General features: G+C 37.6%; 1 protein-coding gene across 3 annotated transcripts in view; it reads left to right on the top strand.

The window, feature by feature from the left end:
- Positions 1 to 1,131: 1,131 nt before the first annotated feature.
- Positions 1,132 to 19,429, top strand: part of LOC145664939 (uncharacterized) — a 49,883-nt gene continuing 31,585 nt past the window's right edge. For all 3 annotated transcript variants that reach the window (XR_014127538.1, XM_081732056.1, XM_081732055.1), the window contains exon 1: positions 1,132 to 1,910. Coding sequence is in view for 2 of the 3 variants with exons in the window: in XM_081732056.1 (XP_081588182.1) it covers positions 1,200 to 1,910 (711 nt within the window). In the remaining variant the exon portion in view is untranslated. The remainder of the gene's footprint in view (positions 1,911 to 19,429) is intronic.

Here is a 19,429-nt window from a genome sequence, read left to right as displayed (position 1 = left end):
AAAAAGCGAGGCAAGTCCGTAACTCGACCAAGTACACGATCATAGGTACGAATTCATACTCAGGGCCAGACCGTCAATAGCGAGTTCTAGTGCCAGGTTTTAAGGTGTCTGAAGGAGGACATTCGGCAAAAAACGACATGGTCTGAGGCACACGAAAACTGGTTGCTCCACGATGACAATACACTCTATCACGGTGCTCTCCGCACACGTGAGTTTCCCCAGAAACAAGATGATCGCAGTTCCGCACCCACAGTACTCTACAGATTTCGTTCCTGCGGATTTCAGCATCTTCCCGAAGCTGAAAATCCAGCTCAAAGATCACCGTTTGGATACCATTACGAAGATCCAGCACAAATCGCACAGGGTGCTTGACACACTTCGAAAAGACTTCCAGGACACATTCCCAACAGCGACAGAAACTCTGGGGACGCTGTATTGCTGTACAAGATGACTATTCTGAAAGTGATAGTGTACAAACGTCGATAAATAAAGTACTTTCTTGTAAACATAACTAGTTTTGAAACTTTTTGGTATCATCTTGTATTTTTATTTATCATAATATCTATAAAGAAAAATAACGATATGGCCAAGATTTTTTTTTTTTTTTTTTTTTTGTAAAGATAGCTTTCGTTCAGGTTAATTTTTGATCATTCCTCGTAATAATCTCGAACATTCATTTCAACGTTAATTCATAATTTTACTCTTGGTTATTATTAATCAAGATGTTCTTTATTTAATTTTGCATTAGAATAATTCCTTTAAAAGGAAATAAAATAGTCCTATTATTTAGAAACGAAATTTGCAAAATGTCCTTTTGATTCTGTACAATTATATAGCTTACATAAAGTGTACTTTATAAAAAGGTAAATTTTAGTATCTTCGTTTAATGCCACCACACAATTTGAAACAGTAAATAACTTATAAACAGAAAGAGAGGGGGAAACAACGATTTGTCTGATTAATTTCATTGTTGCGAGTGATACGAATATTAACTCATACTGTTTTAGCACGCTGTGAAAGAGTGGGGGTAATTTGTAACAATCACCAACCAATAGTGGAATTTGTTGTGGAGTGAAAGGAAGGGGTAATCTAGATTTATCAAGAATAGGAATATCTACTGCAAGTGTCACTTTGTGTGAAGAAGCAATCGCAAGAGCATCTTGTAGTTGGGAAAGAACGTATTTAATTCAGCCTTCAAAATGTCGAGTGATAATGGATGCATGTCCGCAAGCAGTGAAGATCTTTCAGTGGATCAGGATAACTTTGTAACTGATGTAGCTGTTACTAAAAGGCTGTTAGATTTGATGAACAAGACCAGATACAAAATAGTCCAAGTAAATGGACAAAGGAAATATGGAGGCCCACCGCCTGGATGGGAAGGCCCTCCACCTCCAAGAGGTAGTGAAATATTTGTTGGAAAAATTCCACGAGATTGTTTTGAAGATGAATTGGTGCCAGTATTTGAAAGTGTTGGTTTTATTTATGAACTACGACTTATGATGGATTTTAGTGGGTCAAACCGAGGATATGCGTTTGTGATGTACACAAACCCAGAAGATGCCGATCGAGCCATTCTCAAGTTGAACAATTACGAGATACGAAAGAATCGACATATTGGCGTGGTAAAGTCTTTAAATAATTGTCGATTGTTTTTTGGTGGGATTCCTTGTAATAGAACACGCGAAGAAGTGAAGCGGGAATTATTTAAATTAACAGAAGGTGTTGTCTCTGTAACCTTACACAATACTGCTGCAGACAAAGCGAAGAGAATGTACGCTCTGGTCGAATATGATAGTCATCGCTCGGCAGCCATGGCAAGAAGGAAGCTCATTCCGGAGAAACTGAATCTGTGGGGTCATGACATTGTGGTGGATTGGGCACAACCTGACCCACAAGATAAGATACATAAGGTAATCTTGTAAATTTTGCATCTTATATCTTAATATAGGAAATATATTTAATATTAATTATTCTGATATACAGTAGATTAGAAAATATGTGTTTTTCTATGCTTAGTAATAAGTCCATATTTCTAATGGAAAGAAAAACCACAGCATATTTATTATAAGCAATTTTTTAAAAGGTGGAAGCTGACATTTATACTTTGGTGTACAAATTACAATAATATAATCTAAATCGAGACAAAATACTATGGCAGAGCTCCTACGTGGGTAAGCGGTTAGCGTACGCGCCTGTGGCGTAGGACACACGTGTTCGATTCCCGGCGGGAGCTCATATGGTTCGGATTCCATGTTAATCAGTAAGTCCACGTGTCATATAGCCTCGTTGCTGAAAGGGATGTTAAAATATTATGGCATTGTTTTAATGTGGATTAAAGTACTTTTCCTTAATTTTCAATCAAAGAAACTCAATTTTAACACATCTGTAATTTGGAAAATTAACGTTTAGTTTAATAAAAATAAGTAGAATTTTTAAAATATAAATGTTTGTACGCTTACAAAGCCACAGCATTGTCTTGGCTTGGCATACTTTTAGGTAACTGTAGAGAAAGTGCCGTAGACGAAATAGGATTTCATTATGCATGTCATTGAATAAAATGTATATCGTAAGGAAAGGGATGGAGGTTCAAAATGTACGCCAAAATTAGATTTTTCAAAGGTTTCTCAAGTAAACGAAACGAGATTCTTTATTAAATAAGTGTAAGTTGAAGTGTGTCCATGGGTTTCGAAAATTCTAATGAGAAGAAAGCACAATTTCTATAGTATTCTATACTATTTTACCTCTGGTCCATGGGGTCCCTGGCTCGAACCCCGCCCAAGTAAGTTTGTGGTGCGAGCCTGTATCAAATCAATGAGTTTTAATATTAGTTTTTGGTACCAGCAATGCATCCTTCAGAGAATGTAAGTGAATAATAATAATAATAATAATAATAATAATAATAATAATAATAATAATAATAATAATAATAATAATAATAATAAATCTTGTTGGTTTAGTAATAAAGCTCTCATTCTCACAGTAGCTATTATTTTTGATTTGCTGATTCGATATTAGACTATCTGATACCGTAGTCAACACAGTTTCCGAGCAGCATGAGCATCTTTGGTTGTATCCAAGATGTCCCAATATAAACTAATAAATAATAATAATAGTAATAATAAAACAGTTCGTAATGTAATATTTGACTATTTTATGAACAACAGCAACTACTACTACCATAACTAGTGCACTCTCCCCGCTGGTCTAGTGGTTAGTGCGTGATCCTTTGGTGCACGTGATCCTGGGTTCGATTCTCAGTGAGAGAGCATTCAAATTTGAGCGCATTACGGTGGTTAGAACTCCAACTTTAACTGTATAAGCCCATGTCTCATATAGCCTCGGTGCTGGAAAGAAAGGCTAAACTTCAACCAATATCAACTGCCCTACTACTACTACTACCTCAGTACTCTATCAATCACCTCTGGTCCGAAGGGCCTCTGGTTCGATCCCAGATCATGTGAGTTTGTAGTATATGTTGTTTTTTTCGGTGTTCTCCCATTTCCTCCTGAATTTTCATTCTACCAACTCATAAATATACACTTCCATCAATTATTCTTGTCCTTTAGTCTAAAGGGATATAGCCTACGACAGGCGCACACCCAGAAATTTTTGTTGGGAGTCAAAGCTTCGGGGAGGTCCAATACTACTAAAACCTCTATGTCTATGTAGTATTGAATGGGTATTATTCTACACCTGAAAAGACGATTAATAATACTAAAATTCTTTCAGAAAAAAATGATACCACTGGATTGTTCTTTATAAGAGAAAGAATTGAGACGAAGTGTAAGATCAAATTTTTATGCTACATCAATCATTTCCGGGGGCCACGGTGGCTCAGTGGCAGAGCGTTCACCTCTGGTGCTTGGGGTCCCGGATTCGATCCCAGCCCCCGCCAAGTGAACTTTGTGGTGGACAAACACTGTGTGCGTGGGTTTCCTCGGGGTTCTCCCGTTTCCTACCACTTTCTTCATTCCACCATTTCATTCATTACTCATCATCACCGTCTCCTTTAGCCTAACCGGCATAACTGTGGGACGTAAAACTCAAAGATTTCATTTCATTTCAATTATTTCCCAGTTAAACAAGTATAGTTTTAGCGAGAAAGTGAACGAAATGTATGTTGAGTTACGGATATTTTTTTTTGGGGGGGGGAGACTCAGTGGACCCCTTCGAGGGTGCGTCCCTGGCCTATGAGTACATAGGACTTTAAATTACAAATTTAATTTCATATTATTATTATTATTATTATTATTATTATTATTATTATTATTATTATTATTATTATTATTATTATTATTATTATTATTATTATTATTATTGCTTCAATAGCATAGGCAGAATGTCTCGGTTTGAGAAAATTAAAGTGTTTGTTACAATTAGCCTAGAGGCAGGCACGTAGCCAGGATTTCGTGAAGGGGGAGGGGGGAGTCCGTGACATGAAATACTGTGATCATCACACCAGGGGCTCGATCATTCTAAACTATTTTACTGGAACATATATTGGTTCGTTTAGCCGGGATTTCGTAACGAGGGAGGGGGGCGTGATATGAAATTCTGAAGGCTCAAGAGCTTAATCAATGTAAACTACTTTACTATCAACATATATTGGTTTGTTAGGACAATAAAATAAGGATATATTGGTAAGTATTTTAATAACAAACTATGAAGAAATCTCGAATAATAAAAATTAAAAAGTATTGAAAAAGATTTTACAATATTTATGTTCCTTTCTTTGTTCATTCAAATATAACAATTTTCCTTTCATTGTGAAAAGTACATATTCACTATTATAAAAAGTACATACCCAATAATGTCTTCTAAAATATTTTACAATATCTGCGTTCCTCTCTCTGTTGAATCTAATGCTAATATAACTCATTTTCCGTATAAATTTTAGTGTTTATTATTCCGTCAACCACTGTCGGTTCCAAATGACAGATTAAATGAGCAGTAGAAAATTGTTTTTGAAATAACGTGTTTGATTCTGCAAGGATGCGAAGACGAAAAATTTTGATAAAAAATGTCCAAGCTGTTATTCAACAGTACTATGCTTTCGGAAGCTTGAAATCTCCCTGACTAGTAGCAGAAATTCTGAGAATTTTGTAACGTTTCTAGAAATTTCAAATTCCCTGACTCTTCCAGGATATCTCGCTCACCTCGCCATCAGGTATTGCAAGTAATACAAATCTCATCATAAGGAAGAGTAACCAAAAGCTTCCTGTAGTTTTTTTTTTTAATTTTTAACGCTGATCCTTCTTTTTCTCATTTGATTTTGTTTCATCCTTCCTTAATTTTTTCATTTCTGGTCTCGAAGGGGGGGGGTGTACCACCGGACGCCCCTGGCTACGTGCCTGCTAGAGGGTATATCTAAACGTAGAATATGGAGAACCTGGTTCGATTCCCGGTGTGTTCTCACGTGGTTCGGATCCCACTTTAAACTTTAGATCCACGTCTCATATAGTGTTTCTGCTGAAAACGATGCTAAACTCCGAGTTAACGAACTAATAAACGTGGAATATGTTAAAACGAAAGATGCTAATAATGGCTAGCACACAGTGATATTTCCTTTCAGCAGTGAGGCATGTATATGAGACATGGACTACAACTTAATGTGGGATCCTAACCATATGAACTCGTGTAGGAGTCGAATCAGGGCCCTTAGCGTACGCGCCTTTGGTGTGGGAGATCCCGGTTCGATTCCCGGCGAGAGCTCATGTGGTTCGGTTTTCACGTTAATCAGTAGGTCCACGTCTCATATAGCTTCGCTGCTGAAAAGGGACGTTAAACTCAAAATCAACTCAACTCAACTCGAATCAGGGTCTTGCATACCAAAGATGCGTACGCTAAATGTACAACTACAAGGGAGCTCAAAGGCGTTTGATACACAAATTCCAGGATTGATTTCCGGCGGTAGAACATCGAAACACATTTCAGCGGCTGAGATTTTAGTCTCGATGCTAACAAACGACATAAATACAATCCATACAATTCAGTGATTAAATCTAAAGATTTTTCGATTTCATTCAAAGACTAAACTCTACGGGAGGGATTACAACTTAAAAAAAAAAAAAAATCTTTAAGTTTCACGTCCCACGGTTATGCTCGTTAGGCTAAAGGAGACAGTGATGATGAGAAATGAATGAAATGCTGGAATGAAGAAAGTGGGAGAACCCCGAGAATACCCACAAGCACGGTGTTTGTCCACCACAAGGTCCACACGGCGCGACCTGGGATCGAACCAGGGACCCCAAACACCGGAGGTGAACGCTCTACCACTGAGCCACCGTGCCCCCAGCATTACAACCTACTTTAAGAGTAAAATGTACTCTAGATTTTTACATATTTTGCTAGTGACGTATTTACGACTTTGTTTCGGGGGGGGGACTTTATTTCTGGAAATGTGAAAATTCTGCAAGATATTTCATTTACTTTAGAATACTAAATAAAATTTCGGGGGGAGAACCTATAGCTTAACGTGGAATCTGAACCACACAAGGGGTTAGACCAATGAGCGGTAAGGAAAGGGGGTGCCTGAAATATGCTAGGTTCACAGAGGGAGGTGCCAGGTGCATAAGGTTGAGAACCACTGTGTTAGAATGAACGAAATGGAATATAGACGTGTAAAACTCCTTGTTGACCATATCCTGAATCGACAGATTTGAGTTGAGTTGATTGTGAGTAGTGCTCTCAAACGGGTCGGGTCGGGTCAGGTCAACTCGGGTCGGGTTATCGGGTCGGGTCAGTCGGGTCAGCTCGGGTCGGGTTGTCGGGCCAGGCTAATCGGGTCGGGTTGTCGGGTCGGGTCAGCTCGGGTCGGGTTGTCGGGTCGGGTCATTCGGGTCGGGTTGTCGGGTCGGGTCAATCGGGTCAACTCGGGTCGGGTTGTCGGGTCGGGTTACTCGGGTCGGGTTGTCGGGTCGGGTCAATCGGGTCAGCTCGGGTCGGGTTATCGGGTCGGGTCACTCGGGTCGGGTTGTCGGGTCGGGTCAGTCGGGTTATCGGGTCGGGTTGTCGGGTCGGGTCAGTCGGGTCAGTTCACTTTGGTCAACTGAGTTTAGGTTGAGCTTAAACTCGGCTGGAGTCGAAAGCTGCTGTTTTTCACTAGCTGCCTAATTAAAAATAGCAATTTTCAATTGATTTTATAGAAACCATAAATCTATTTTGAACACTTGCAGCTAGTGTTTTTATGATAAATGCTTATTTTTCTACTTGTGTGTACTTTAATTTTTAAATGTGGAAGATTGATTTTACCAATCGACTGTAATATTAATATCTACGCCAATATGGAGTCTGGATTTAGAACAAAACTAGAAGTTATTTAAGCAACGCCAAAAGAGAGATTGGATATGGACGACCAAGCCCAAGCAGGGCCGCGGTGGCTCAGTGGTAGAGAATTCATCTCTGGTGCATGGTGTCCAGTAGCGTAGCTAGAGTTTTTTCAGGGGGGGGGCAATGAAGGGCCCAAGAGGATTTTGAGGGGGACATCTCCAATATATATATATATATATATATACATATATATATATATATATATATATATATATATATATATATATATATATATATATATATATATATATATATATATATATATGTGTGTGTGTGTGTATTCAAGGTGAATGTTTCCATCTTTATTGTTCATGATTTTACTCTTTGGAAAACAGTGAAAATATAAGAATTTAGTACCACAAACAACTAGGATTCATTAATGCAATTGATTTCTAATATAAGTAAATAGTTATTTAATCATGGCGTTTAAAATATGTGTAGCTGGTTGACTTAAGTGGAAGCAAATACACTTTTACAGGTAAAGAAAATAACTTATAGGTTCATGCCTCTATTTGAAGAGGATCTTTCTATTCGTGTGGGCAGCAGCAAACATATCCACAACTTGTTAAAGATCTAACGATTTAGCAATTTTCTTCTCAATATAAAGTAACACTAAGTTTTTCAACCTATCATGAGTCATTGACTTGCGTATACAAGTCTTTAATCTTTTCAAAGAAGAGAATGACCTTTCACATGTAGCACTAGAAACTGATATAATCACAGAGATGATACCTAGCTTGTAGGTTTCTAGGAATGCGTTTTTGTAGACACAAAGAAGATCAACGAAATTCGTTAAGGAATCAGCTTTCGTTTTCTTCTCGTCTTCATACAACTTAATTGTTAGAGCAACCCACATTATGCTTTATTTCTTGTTTAATTATGCTTTTTTTAAATTATGCTTTATTATTAATTTCAATGATTATTTTACATAAATCGTGTATAATGTATATTTATCATACATCAAATATTCTAAATATCTTGATCTATTTATTGATATTTTTTTGCAACTAGTTTCTCTCATATTTAATGAACTTTCTACTTAATTCATTGTAAAGAGATGTGCTTTGCTCGAATAAATTTTTTCTATCATTTGTGTGCGCCTTACAGGTACATATATACAGAAAGGGAAAGTAAAAGATGCCACCAAAAAGTACAGAAAATGCTTAAGTTCAAAAAGAAAACATAACAATACAGTGATGACGCCAGAGGGGGGAAAGGGGGGCGAGCGCCCCCCTAGTAGCTACTTCTGCCCCCCTGACTGCCACCTAGACTGCCCCCCCCCCAGACTCGTACAATCTTTAAACATTCTTTATGTAGTATTATATATCAGTATCATAACCAATCTCATTGACAAATTGTAGTCTACTTTCCATGAATTTACTATGTGGCAGATTAATCCTCAAGCTTTCTTCTTTGAGCGTCTGGGTATGCACGCATATTTCTGTTTTCTAATTTAGCCCCTTTTGAGGTAAATTTTAGTTATACTTCTTTCTTATGATTTTTAATAATTGTGCCTAGCGAACAATAGTAGATTTGGTCGACTTGTTTTCTTCTCATTGGATCAACTTCGATTGGAAACAAAAGAAAGGTAAAACCAGTTACGTAACTTGTTTGTATTTGTCCAGGTTTGAAGTTTTCAGTTTCATATTTTGTTTTATTTAAAACTTCTTTTTTCTGAAACATTATTCTCGGCTTCCAATATTCAGAGGATGTGCTTATAATAGCTTAGTTTGCAACTACCAGGGCTTAATTTTTTGAAGGAGATAAAAATAGTTGTGTTTTCCCTTCCTGCAAATGATAATAATAAAATTATGGAATGAAATTGATTCCCAATAAAATGTATTGTCAGAGTGCTGATCTTTAGTTAGTAATTGGTTTATACTAGTGCTCCTTTACTTATTTTGTTTCAAAGTACTGACGTGACGTCTACCATATTGACTAGGAACTGCTGAAAAATTCGTAGCCCAACCCAGAAGGAGTGCACGTGGATTGGTGAAGTTTTACTTCTTCTTCTCTTCTCCCGAGAGTCAATATACTACCTTGTACAGTGCTCCAGCTTTTGCAGAAAAGTTAAAAAAAAAAAATCTAGATTTCCTCGCACCACTGTTCGTAGCACTACCCCTATCTGATCTAAAATGGCGTCTTTCAAGTGTTATTTAAGTTTGGGAAATAAGTACACGTAATAGTTAGACGGAGCTAAATCTGCGGAATAAGAATGATGATCTAGACATTGAAATCCTAGATTATGCAATGTCAGTTATGTTCGCAGGAGCTTGATGGACAGGTGTATTCTCCTGAAGGAACATAATTCCTTTCTTTTCATTTTCCGCAGCGTTGAACTTTGAATTTTTCTTTCAGTTTTGTAAGTAATGTAGAGATTCTGGATTAAATATCTGACCATTGAGGAGGTAGTCTACCACTCCATACTTATACCAGAAGAATGTTCCAAACAGTTTCTCAACCTACTTCTGTGTCTTGAACTTCTTGGGGCGATGGAGAAATGAGTGCTACTACTCCATTGACTGTTGTTCCGATTCAGGATCATAGTGGTACAACCATATTTCATCTATGGTTACTATTCGTCAGCGAAATTGATCAGCATTACGGTCAAATTGGAAGAATACTTCTCTTAATGCCGTTACCCTTTTATTCTCCTGACATATATTTTGGGAACCCATTATGCCGAGAACTTGCGCAACCCAAGCCATTCTGAATTATGCTACCGACGAGTTCCAAAGAAATGCCCAGAATCCCTGACACAAGTTTTGCTGAGAAGATAAAAACTGAGAAAGCGGGGTGCAGACCTCAGACTATAATAAATATAAATAGCTTAAATTATTTTTGTCACACAAAAACTGGGGTGGCCTAGGCCCTCCGGCCCCGGGCTATATCCACCACTGGCTGAAATGCTGCAATTTTCAAGAATAATGTCACAAATTGCATCCATGATTCCAGGAAGAGTCATTGCTTTTAATCATCCTGGATGTAAAGCATAATTTGTTGAGAAATTGCTACGTTTATACTAAGCCACTTACTTCTTCAGCACTATATATAACGGAGGAGAGTCCCGTGGTGTTTCACTGATTTCCTAATTAATTTACTTCAGTGACTTTCCTTGGTGGAACAAAAATGTTATAACAGTAAGGATCTGGATGTTCGTGAAATTATCTGTTTGGGCACACATAATCACTTCAGAGGCCTGAGAAACAATAAGAATTTCATTATTAATATGAAAATTTATCTATATATATAAAAGAGAACGTACAAAATCCTTTGTCCGCTCATCACGCTAATACGGCTGAACCAATTTCTTTCATTTTTGGGGGGTTATTAGGATTTGGACCCTAGATGGTTTTTATCATATCACTTTAATTTTTAATTACCAGTGTCTTGAGATAATTGACCATTCAAGTGTCCATAACGTACAAATCCTTTGTTATTAGTTCATCATAGGTAAAAATAAACGTATTTATATGCAACCCGCATGACCGTGTCACTCGGCGGGTTAACATAAATGACAGGCGATATACAGCGGAAAATAGCTTGAATCTTCTGTTTAAAATTTTTTAATTGATTTGCTTATTTTTACAGACACTTTTACAATATGCCAGCACCGGGATGACCGCAGCGAAGCGGGGCGGGTTAACATAAATGACAGGCGATATAATGTTAAGATTTACTGCAATCTTCTATGGTTTTTATCATATCACTTGAAAGCGAAAAAGTAAAAATTATCTAAGTAACAAAGTTTATTGCGTTCCGGGGTGACCGCAGCGAAGCGGGGTGAATGCTGCTAGTATTTGTATATACAGAGATATGTTTTTCTAAACTACGATTTCATTTTTCTACCTCGTACCTACACTCCTTCTGGATTGGACTACGACATTTTCAGCAGCTCCTCGTAAATTTTCTCTCTGTCTCTCTCTCTCTCTCTCTCTCTCTCTCTACATATATATATATATATATATATATATATATATATATATATATATATATATATATAGAGAGAGAGAGAGAGAGAGAGAGAGAGAGAGAGAGAGAGAGAGAGGGAGAGAGCGAGTGATACGTAGCATATAGACGAATGTGTTACTTGTAGCATACGCGAAAGTAATTCAATTTATGTTTAGGCTTCAAAAGTTTCATTGAAAAATATTTCATGTGCAGACGTTACTTATTTGTTAGTTACAAATTTTATTTGAAATAAGTTTAATTTATAATCATATAGATCTAACATAAAAACAGCAACGAAATACACAATGTAATGTAAAATAAGTCAAACGTAATAAATATGTTATTTTTGGTATGGCAAATAGCCGCCCCCGAAAATGTATCTGCCCCCCTTTGTCCCCCTAACAACTTAAAGCTGGCGTTGTCACTGTAACAATATAGTATGGAGTTCTTGCATACTATTCATTGTTGGCGGAAAAATTTCTTCTTTTACTTTCTTTTCTCCACATCAAAGGATTACACCGAAAAGTTTACAGAAATGAAAATAAGCTTTTCATTGTTGCATTGTTATGTTCTCAATGATTTTGCATTGTAAATATTGGCTTTAAAAAATATTAACACAGTATGTTAAACTTTCAGTTAAAGAGAATTTTCCAAGAATTGTGCTATATATTTTAAATTATGCTTTATGCTTTATTTTCTAAAATTATGCTTTTAAAACTAGTTTCCCAATGTGAGTGCATTTTGGCGTTCACCCAGTGTCGTGACCATAGTGCTCTCAAACGGGTCGGGTTCACCCGACCCGACTCGGATCGGGTCAGTTCGGGTCGGGTTACGGGTCGGGTCGGGTCAACTCGGGTCGGGTTGTCGGGTCGGGTCAGTCGGGTCAGTTCGGGTCGGGTTGTCGGGTCGGGTCAATCGGGTCAGCTCGGGTCGGGTTGTCGGGTCGGGTCATCGGGTCGGGTCAGTCAATTCGGGTCACGGGTCGGGTCGGGTCAGTCTTCAACCCGACCCGACCCGACCCGTTGAGAGCACTAATTGTGAGTTTAACGTCCCTTTCAGCAGCGAGGCTATATGACAAGGGGACCTACTGATTAACGTGGAACCTGAACCACATGAGCTCCTGCCGAGAATCAAACCCGAGTCTCCCATGCCAAAGGCACGTACGCTAATCGCTTAGCCACGAAGGGCTGATTCGAGTTAACCTGTTAACGAAGGGTTATGCAACTTTATCATCACACAGTGCGAAATAGTAACTGTAAAACGTAATACTCGGCAGATCCGTTATTCTCATTGTATGATTTGATTGATTGATTGATTTGGGGTGTAACCTAACTTGTATGAAATATGGACTGACAGCATAACGGGGTCCGAACCACATGAGCTCTTACCGGATGGCTCGTACGTTAACCATATGGTCAAAGGGAAACTCTCGCACTTCAGGAGTTTTCCTCGTTTTCCTCGTTCTACGTGACACGGCGAGTTTAAAAATTGATGGATCTCTACGAAGCGTGACCACACGTACGGGGAGCAATACGGTTTTTCATCTTATTGGCCGGCTTTCTCATCGTTTAAACATGTAGAAAAATCTATTACTTAATTTGATTTGGATTTTGAGTTTAGCGTCCCGTTCAGCTGCTAGCCTATGTGAGACGTGGACCTACGGCTTAATATGGAATTCGAATCATATGAGCACCCATCGCGAATCGAACCCGGGTCTTCCATACACCCTCTAGGGAGCACGAAAAATCTTTAGAAATTAACCTTCTTTTTCCCTATTAACGCTAGAACACGTACCCGCTTATTTTTAAAGAGGATTTTATATAGCGAATTTCGTCTGGCTAAGTTCAAGGACTCTAGTTTTGGCATAAATTTTGAACAGTCTCTCTCCCTTCCTTATTAAAAGTGACATAAAAAAAAAAAAACACTTCCTCATTGAGTCATTTCCCCGAACATCCCATGTTTGTTTATGTATTTTGTTTAATCGCCCCACCAATTAAAAAAAAGGGGGGGATTGGTTGTAGTCGGAATAAGGAATCCAATTTAAAATTACTATTTCTGGGTATGTTTACTGATGGAAGCCAACATTTTTTTTTTTTTAAGTTCTACTATGGTGGTTTCTGTACTTATTGCATCGTATAAGGAGGGAGAAATTTAGTCATTCCGTACTTCTAGAAGTTCAAGAATTTCGTCCAAAAAATTTTTCAGAAGCCACATTAAACTGAGTTGTTTCAAAACTGTAGTTTTGTTTTTGTTTTGTTTTGTTTCTACGTGACTCATTAGCGTTTTTATTGTATGCACTCCCCGCTGCTTTCGTGGCTAGCACGCGCACTTTTTGTGTACGGGATCCCGGATTCGATTTCCGATAGAAATTTGAACGCATTATGGTGGTTCGGATTCCAACTTCAACTTTAGTTCCAAAATTCATATGGCCTGCAAAGGACGCTAAACTTTAACCCAGCCAAGCTAACTAGAAATGTAGGGTGAACTCAAGTTATCCCCTCCACTGTCTTACTTTTCAGGCTACAGGTCCGAAACACACTGTAAAAAATTAAGATCATGCAATCATGTCTGCTGTTAACTTCATACTAGAAATCCACAATTATCTATCTATACAATATCTGCTGAAGATTGATCCGTGTTCTCTCTGAAAATGTTATACATCCGAGGCAGATGGGAGGGAGATTTGAGGGTTTTAGCTTCCACCTTGATTCCAAATTTAATGGCGAAAATGAATCTCATGCCACTTGATCTTATTTTACAATGTACAGTCCGCAGGAAAAAAAAAAAAAAACTGCAACATGAGCATGTAAGTTTATTGTGAAACGACGAAATCTTTTGCTCCAAAATAAGTGTGCAGGGGGGGGGGACGCCGATGTTTTTCCTGGCGTGACTCGTGCCACGTGCCGAGTTTATGTTGATTTTCTGCACTGTTCGGCGTACTTTCACAATAAACTTACATGCTCATGTTGCATGTTGTTTTACTGCGGGCTGTACATAATCACATATGACAGGCTATAGCTTGCTTGACGAAATCTTTTTCTTTGTTGTTTTGGAAAATGAAATGAAATGAAATCTACCAGTTTAACGTCCTACGATTATGCCCTTTAGGCTAAGAGAAACGGACAATTAAGGCAAGTGATTGATGATGGAAGAATTGGTGGAATGAGGCTGTGGGAGAAAGCGGGAGTACCCCGAGTAAACCCATGAACACGATGTTATCCACTACAAACGTACTTGGCAAGGGTCGAACCAGGGACCCTACGTACCAGAGATTGGCGATCAATGTGTTGATTTGGAGTTTAGCGTCCCGTTTAGTCCCGAAGCTACATGAGACATTGACCTACATCTTAACATGGGATCCAAACTACGAGCTCCCATTAGGAATCAAACCCAGGACTTCCACGCCAAAGAAGTTCGATCTTAAATATACAGTAGTGCAAAAAAAAACTTGTACGTGCTCGAATCCAGAAGGGATAAACAAGTTCTGTGTGTCATTTTGTTTCGATAAAATACAACCAAATGCATAAACATAATTTTATACAGTAGCTCATTTGAATCCACACATGCCCATTGATATCGGTATCTTGAGACCCTTATTTTACAGTTATACTAGCTGAAATGTTCTTTTTTCGGACGGAAAGAGTAGATTTATTGAAACTATTTGAAAGGTACGCCTATACAGTATTTGAACCGTCTCTTTCCCTTATGATACGTATTCTAAGTGAAGGAACATGATAAAAGCGCAGATCGACAGAAATACCATGTTCACAATTTCGTTTCAAAAGGTGCAGTTCTTGGATTAAAACATAAAACTGCAAACTCCCTTCCTCCCAAACTTACCGTGTAGGAAGTATTGAACCAGTGTTATACTACACCTAAAAAGACGGTAAGTAATTGTTAAGTACTGTCATCTATATTCTTAGAAAAATGATAGAAATAGATTGTTCTTACAAGCAAAGAACGAGTACAAATGAAGTGTAAGATCAAAATGTCTAAACTGCATCTATCATATCTCTACTAAACAAACGTATTTTTTATTAAGAAAATGTACAAACATATATGTCTACATCAAGGTGACCAGAACTTTTATTCAAAAAAACGGGACGCATACGAATCGGCGACGGGGAGGGGGGTGCTTCCACATTGCATTTCGAGTCTCAGCAGTGTTTTCAATTTACAAAATACACAAGTAAGAATGATAACACAGCGTTTCTAACTTAAGTACTACCTAAAAATACTTTTAACTACTTCAAAACTCAGAATTCCCACTCAATTCCCACTTGAACCACAGTACACTCAATTCGCATTTGAATATTCAGAAGTTCTAGGCACGGCTGAACCTTCCCAATGAGTGTTGGAACGGAAGAGTGTAGAATTAGCATTGACCATTTATATTTTAAATAATAATTATGGGACACCTGGGTCATGTTTGCATAAAAATGGGACATTTAGAAAAAACGGGACAACGGTTGAAAATAAGGGACTGTCCCGGCTAAAACGGGACGTCTGGTCACCTTGGTCTACATTTTATATGTCGATTTAGCAAGCGCACTTGGTGGATTCCCATTGTAGGTGGTTTAATAATATGCTGTGGTATTTCAAATAGATTTCTATTCGCCTGACCGTTTTTTTTTTTCACTTAAAAGAAAGAAAAAATAAATCAAGACCCTATTGTAATATTGAAACACAACTAACCTATCAGATCTACTTTTAAAATTTGTTCAACAATACGTTCTCAAAGTGAATTAGGTCATAATTTAATTCAGACCACACAATTCATCAACGCCTAAAAACTTGAAATCACACCTAGCCTACAGTATTTTAAAGTAGGCACTTTCCAGCTATTAGTTGGGTCTGAATTAAAATTGCAATAGTGAACTTCAATTTAAAAAAAAAATGTGAAAAAAAAAATAGGTCAGACGTAAGAAGTACTTTTAAGGGAAATTCGATCTAAGATTTATTATGTTGTGTTTTTCTTTCTTCAAAACGTTTGTAAAAGAAGAGAGAGAAGAAATTATGATATCACAGTAATCATGACGGATTTTTCAAATGAACATTATAGTTTTGAGTCTACTACCATTTTCTTCTTTAATATTTCCTATATGTTCTTAAAATTTTGATTTTTCTTTTGTTTAGCAAGTAAAAATAGTAGTAAGTATAAAGTAAGCAGTAAGTAGTGTAAGTAGTAAGTAAAAAGGTATGGAAGCCAAACAGATGTTAAACTTACCCCTTATAAATATAATTTTTCACAAATACTATGCATGTGAACTGAACCTTCCAAACACTATGTATTGGTTACATTGAGTAAATAAATGAAATGAAATGGAATATGATTATGAACAGGCAGTGCCTTAACTTAGAATTTTTTTGTGGGGGGAAGCATTATTACGCGTATTTGGCCCCCCTGGAAAAAGTTGTTTTTCTAAATCTTGGGCCCCCTCCTTCCATTCTTCTCTTACTCTTTATGGGCCTCCCGGAGGCTATGGGCCCTCTCGCATGGCAAGGTTTGCAGGGCCGTTAGTTACGCCTCTTGGCCTGTTCCAAACATGACAAATTAATTAAGGGGACAATATTGACAAATCTCAAAGCCATACAAATAAATATTTTTTTAGGGCCCCTAATAGTAGACATTTTTTTTTTACTGAAATGGGCCCACGACTCAATTTTGTTTATTTACCTTTTGTGTTTGTTTTGTTTATGTAATGTAGTAAGCCTATTTGATGCTTCATTTATAATTTCATGTTGTTATCGTATATAGAGTGAGAAAATTTTGTCTTAAAATGGACCCTCCCTCGACCGGCAGGAAGTTTCCCTGGAGAGACAGTTGCTCCACTGCCCCCCACAAGTTACGACCCTGTGCACAGGGTGTCTCATAGAGAAAGCTGCCCGAGAGGGTTTAAGGTAGAGGTAGTGAGGTTCTGAGCAAGATACCTCGAATTGAAGCCATCCTGTGTTCGAATCTCACTTGAAGTTTCTCTCTTCTTAATTGTTCTCGGTATTTCAGTGTTCATGTTCCTATCGAAATTTGTTGAATTGACATCAGTAAGACAGGCTGATAAGTAACATGGGGAATCCAGTAAAATCAAAGAAACTGATTATATTGGACTTTATTTTTTTAAAAAGATTTTGGTTTACCAAAACGGCTTTATATATTTAAACTGTCTGTCCGCGTGTCCGTCCGTTCGGGTGGCAAAAGAGCTCAAGAACTACTTGATGGATCACCATTAATTATGTCCAGGACAGTGGCGTAGCACACTTTTGCGGGCCCCCCGCAAAGTATAGAGAAGGGGCCCTAGTTGTAAAGCCGACAGAAGTAAGATTGAAGTTCTACTTCTTTAAATCTTTATTCATCGCAAGACTTCGGGGCCCCCTATATGTCGCCCCCCCCGCATTGCGGGGGTTGCGGGGGCAGCTGCTACGCCACTGGTCCAGGATGTAGAGGGTCAGAAGTATATTGTGTAATGATATGCGTGTCTTTAAAAGTTGATAAATGCTCTTCATTGTGTTTTCACAATCACTTGATCCTTTTATAGTTTTTTACTATGAACCATATAACACTAAAACAGTGTTTTCGATCTAAAACTTGCGTAAACTAATATTGTCTATGAGCAGGCGCGCACCAGAAACTTTTATTTAGAGAGATCCAGGCTTTGTGGGGAGGGAATCCAATACCAATCCACTACGTCTACGTAATACTGAATGAGTATTATTCTGCCCGCGAAGAGACGATAAGTAATTGTAAAATACTTCCATCGATATTTTCAGAAAAATAAAACATAGGACTAGATTGTTTTTATAAGGGAAAGAGTACGAATAAAGTGCAAGATAAATTTTCATGCTACATCAATCATTCCCCTGTTAAAAACAAGTAAGTGTACAAATGTATTTGAGTTTGGAAGTTTTTTTTTTTTTTTGGAGGATCCGGACCCAGTGAAACCCCCGTAGGTGCGCCGTTCTGTACGAGACTCGACAAATTTCCCGTCTCGACCCGAAAACAACATGATAATTGAAATATATCTCGTCTCGAAAACAAGATGATAGTTGCTATATATATATCTCGTCTCGAAAACGATAATTGCAATATATCTCGTCTCGAAAACAAAACGATAGTTGCAATATATATCGTCTCGAAAACAAGATGATAGTTGCAATATATCTCGTCTCAAAAACAAGACGATAATTGCAATATATTTCGTCTCGAAACAAGACGATAGTTGCAATACATCGTCTCGAAAACGATAATTGCAATATATCTCGTCTCGAAAACAAGATGATAGTTGCAATATATCTCGTCTCAAAAACAAGATGATAATTGCAATATATATATATATATATATATATATATATATATATATATATATATATATATATATATATATATATATATATATATATCGTCTCGAAAAGAACATGATAGTTGCAATATATCTCGCCTCGAAAACAAGACGATAGTTACAATATATATATATCCCGTATATAGACGTAGACCAAATAAAACACTAAAACTAATGGAAAAAACAGTGGAAATGAGCAGTTATCTATTGATTAACACTCTATTAAACTCACCTTAAGTCAAACTACCACACAGACTGCAAGATGAACTCTAAAATACTCTATGAGTCAGAGCAGCAATTGCTCACCTAATGTATTGAACTATCGGTGGCCTGCGATTGTCCTGTAACCATAGAATGGGCTCAATGTCGGGCTAAAGGCTGCTCGATTTGTTCATGGGCAAGGGAGCCAATCAGGGGGGCAAGGTGGGGCGCTCGTCCCCTTAGAGGAAATTGTACTTCAGAATATTAAAAATCCAATAGAATTTTTACATTAGTTACAGCCAAATTTGAAACTATTTTTAAAACGTCGCTTATACTTCCCCCACCCCCTGGAAACTACAAAATAGGCGCCATTGTTCACGGGTTATATTTTCTGGATCTTCAATACATTTTCAACACTGTATTTACATGATGATGTTAAATGTCCTTATTGCGTTACTTTTACTTTTAGTTGTACCAATTAGTATGCAAATTAAGGGACTTTTGTTTGAGATTGTTCAAGATTCGTACATTGTCACAAAATTTTTAAGTTTCTCGTTAGATAAGAGATGGAAATGAGAGAGCTACTTTAAAAGAATGAGGTCACACACGAAATG

Source organism: Thermobia domestica, chromosome 11, assembly GCF_964235325.1.
Source record: "Thermobia domestica chromosome 11, izTheDome1.hap1.1, whole genome shotgun sequence".
NCBI lineage: Eukaryota > Metazoa > Arthropoda > Insecta > Zygentoma > Lepismatidae > Thermobia > Thermobia domestica.
This window is presented reverse-complemented; position numbering and strand designations above follow the sequence as displayed.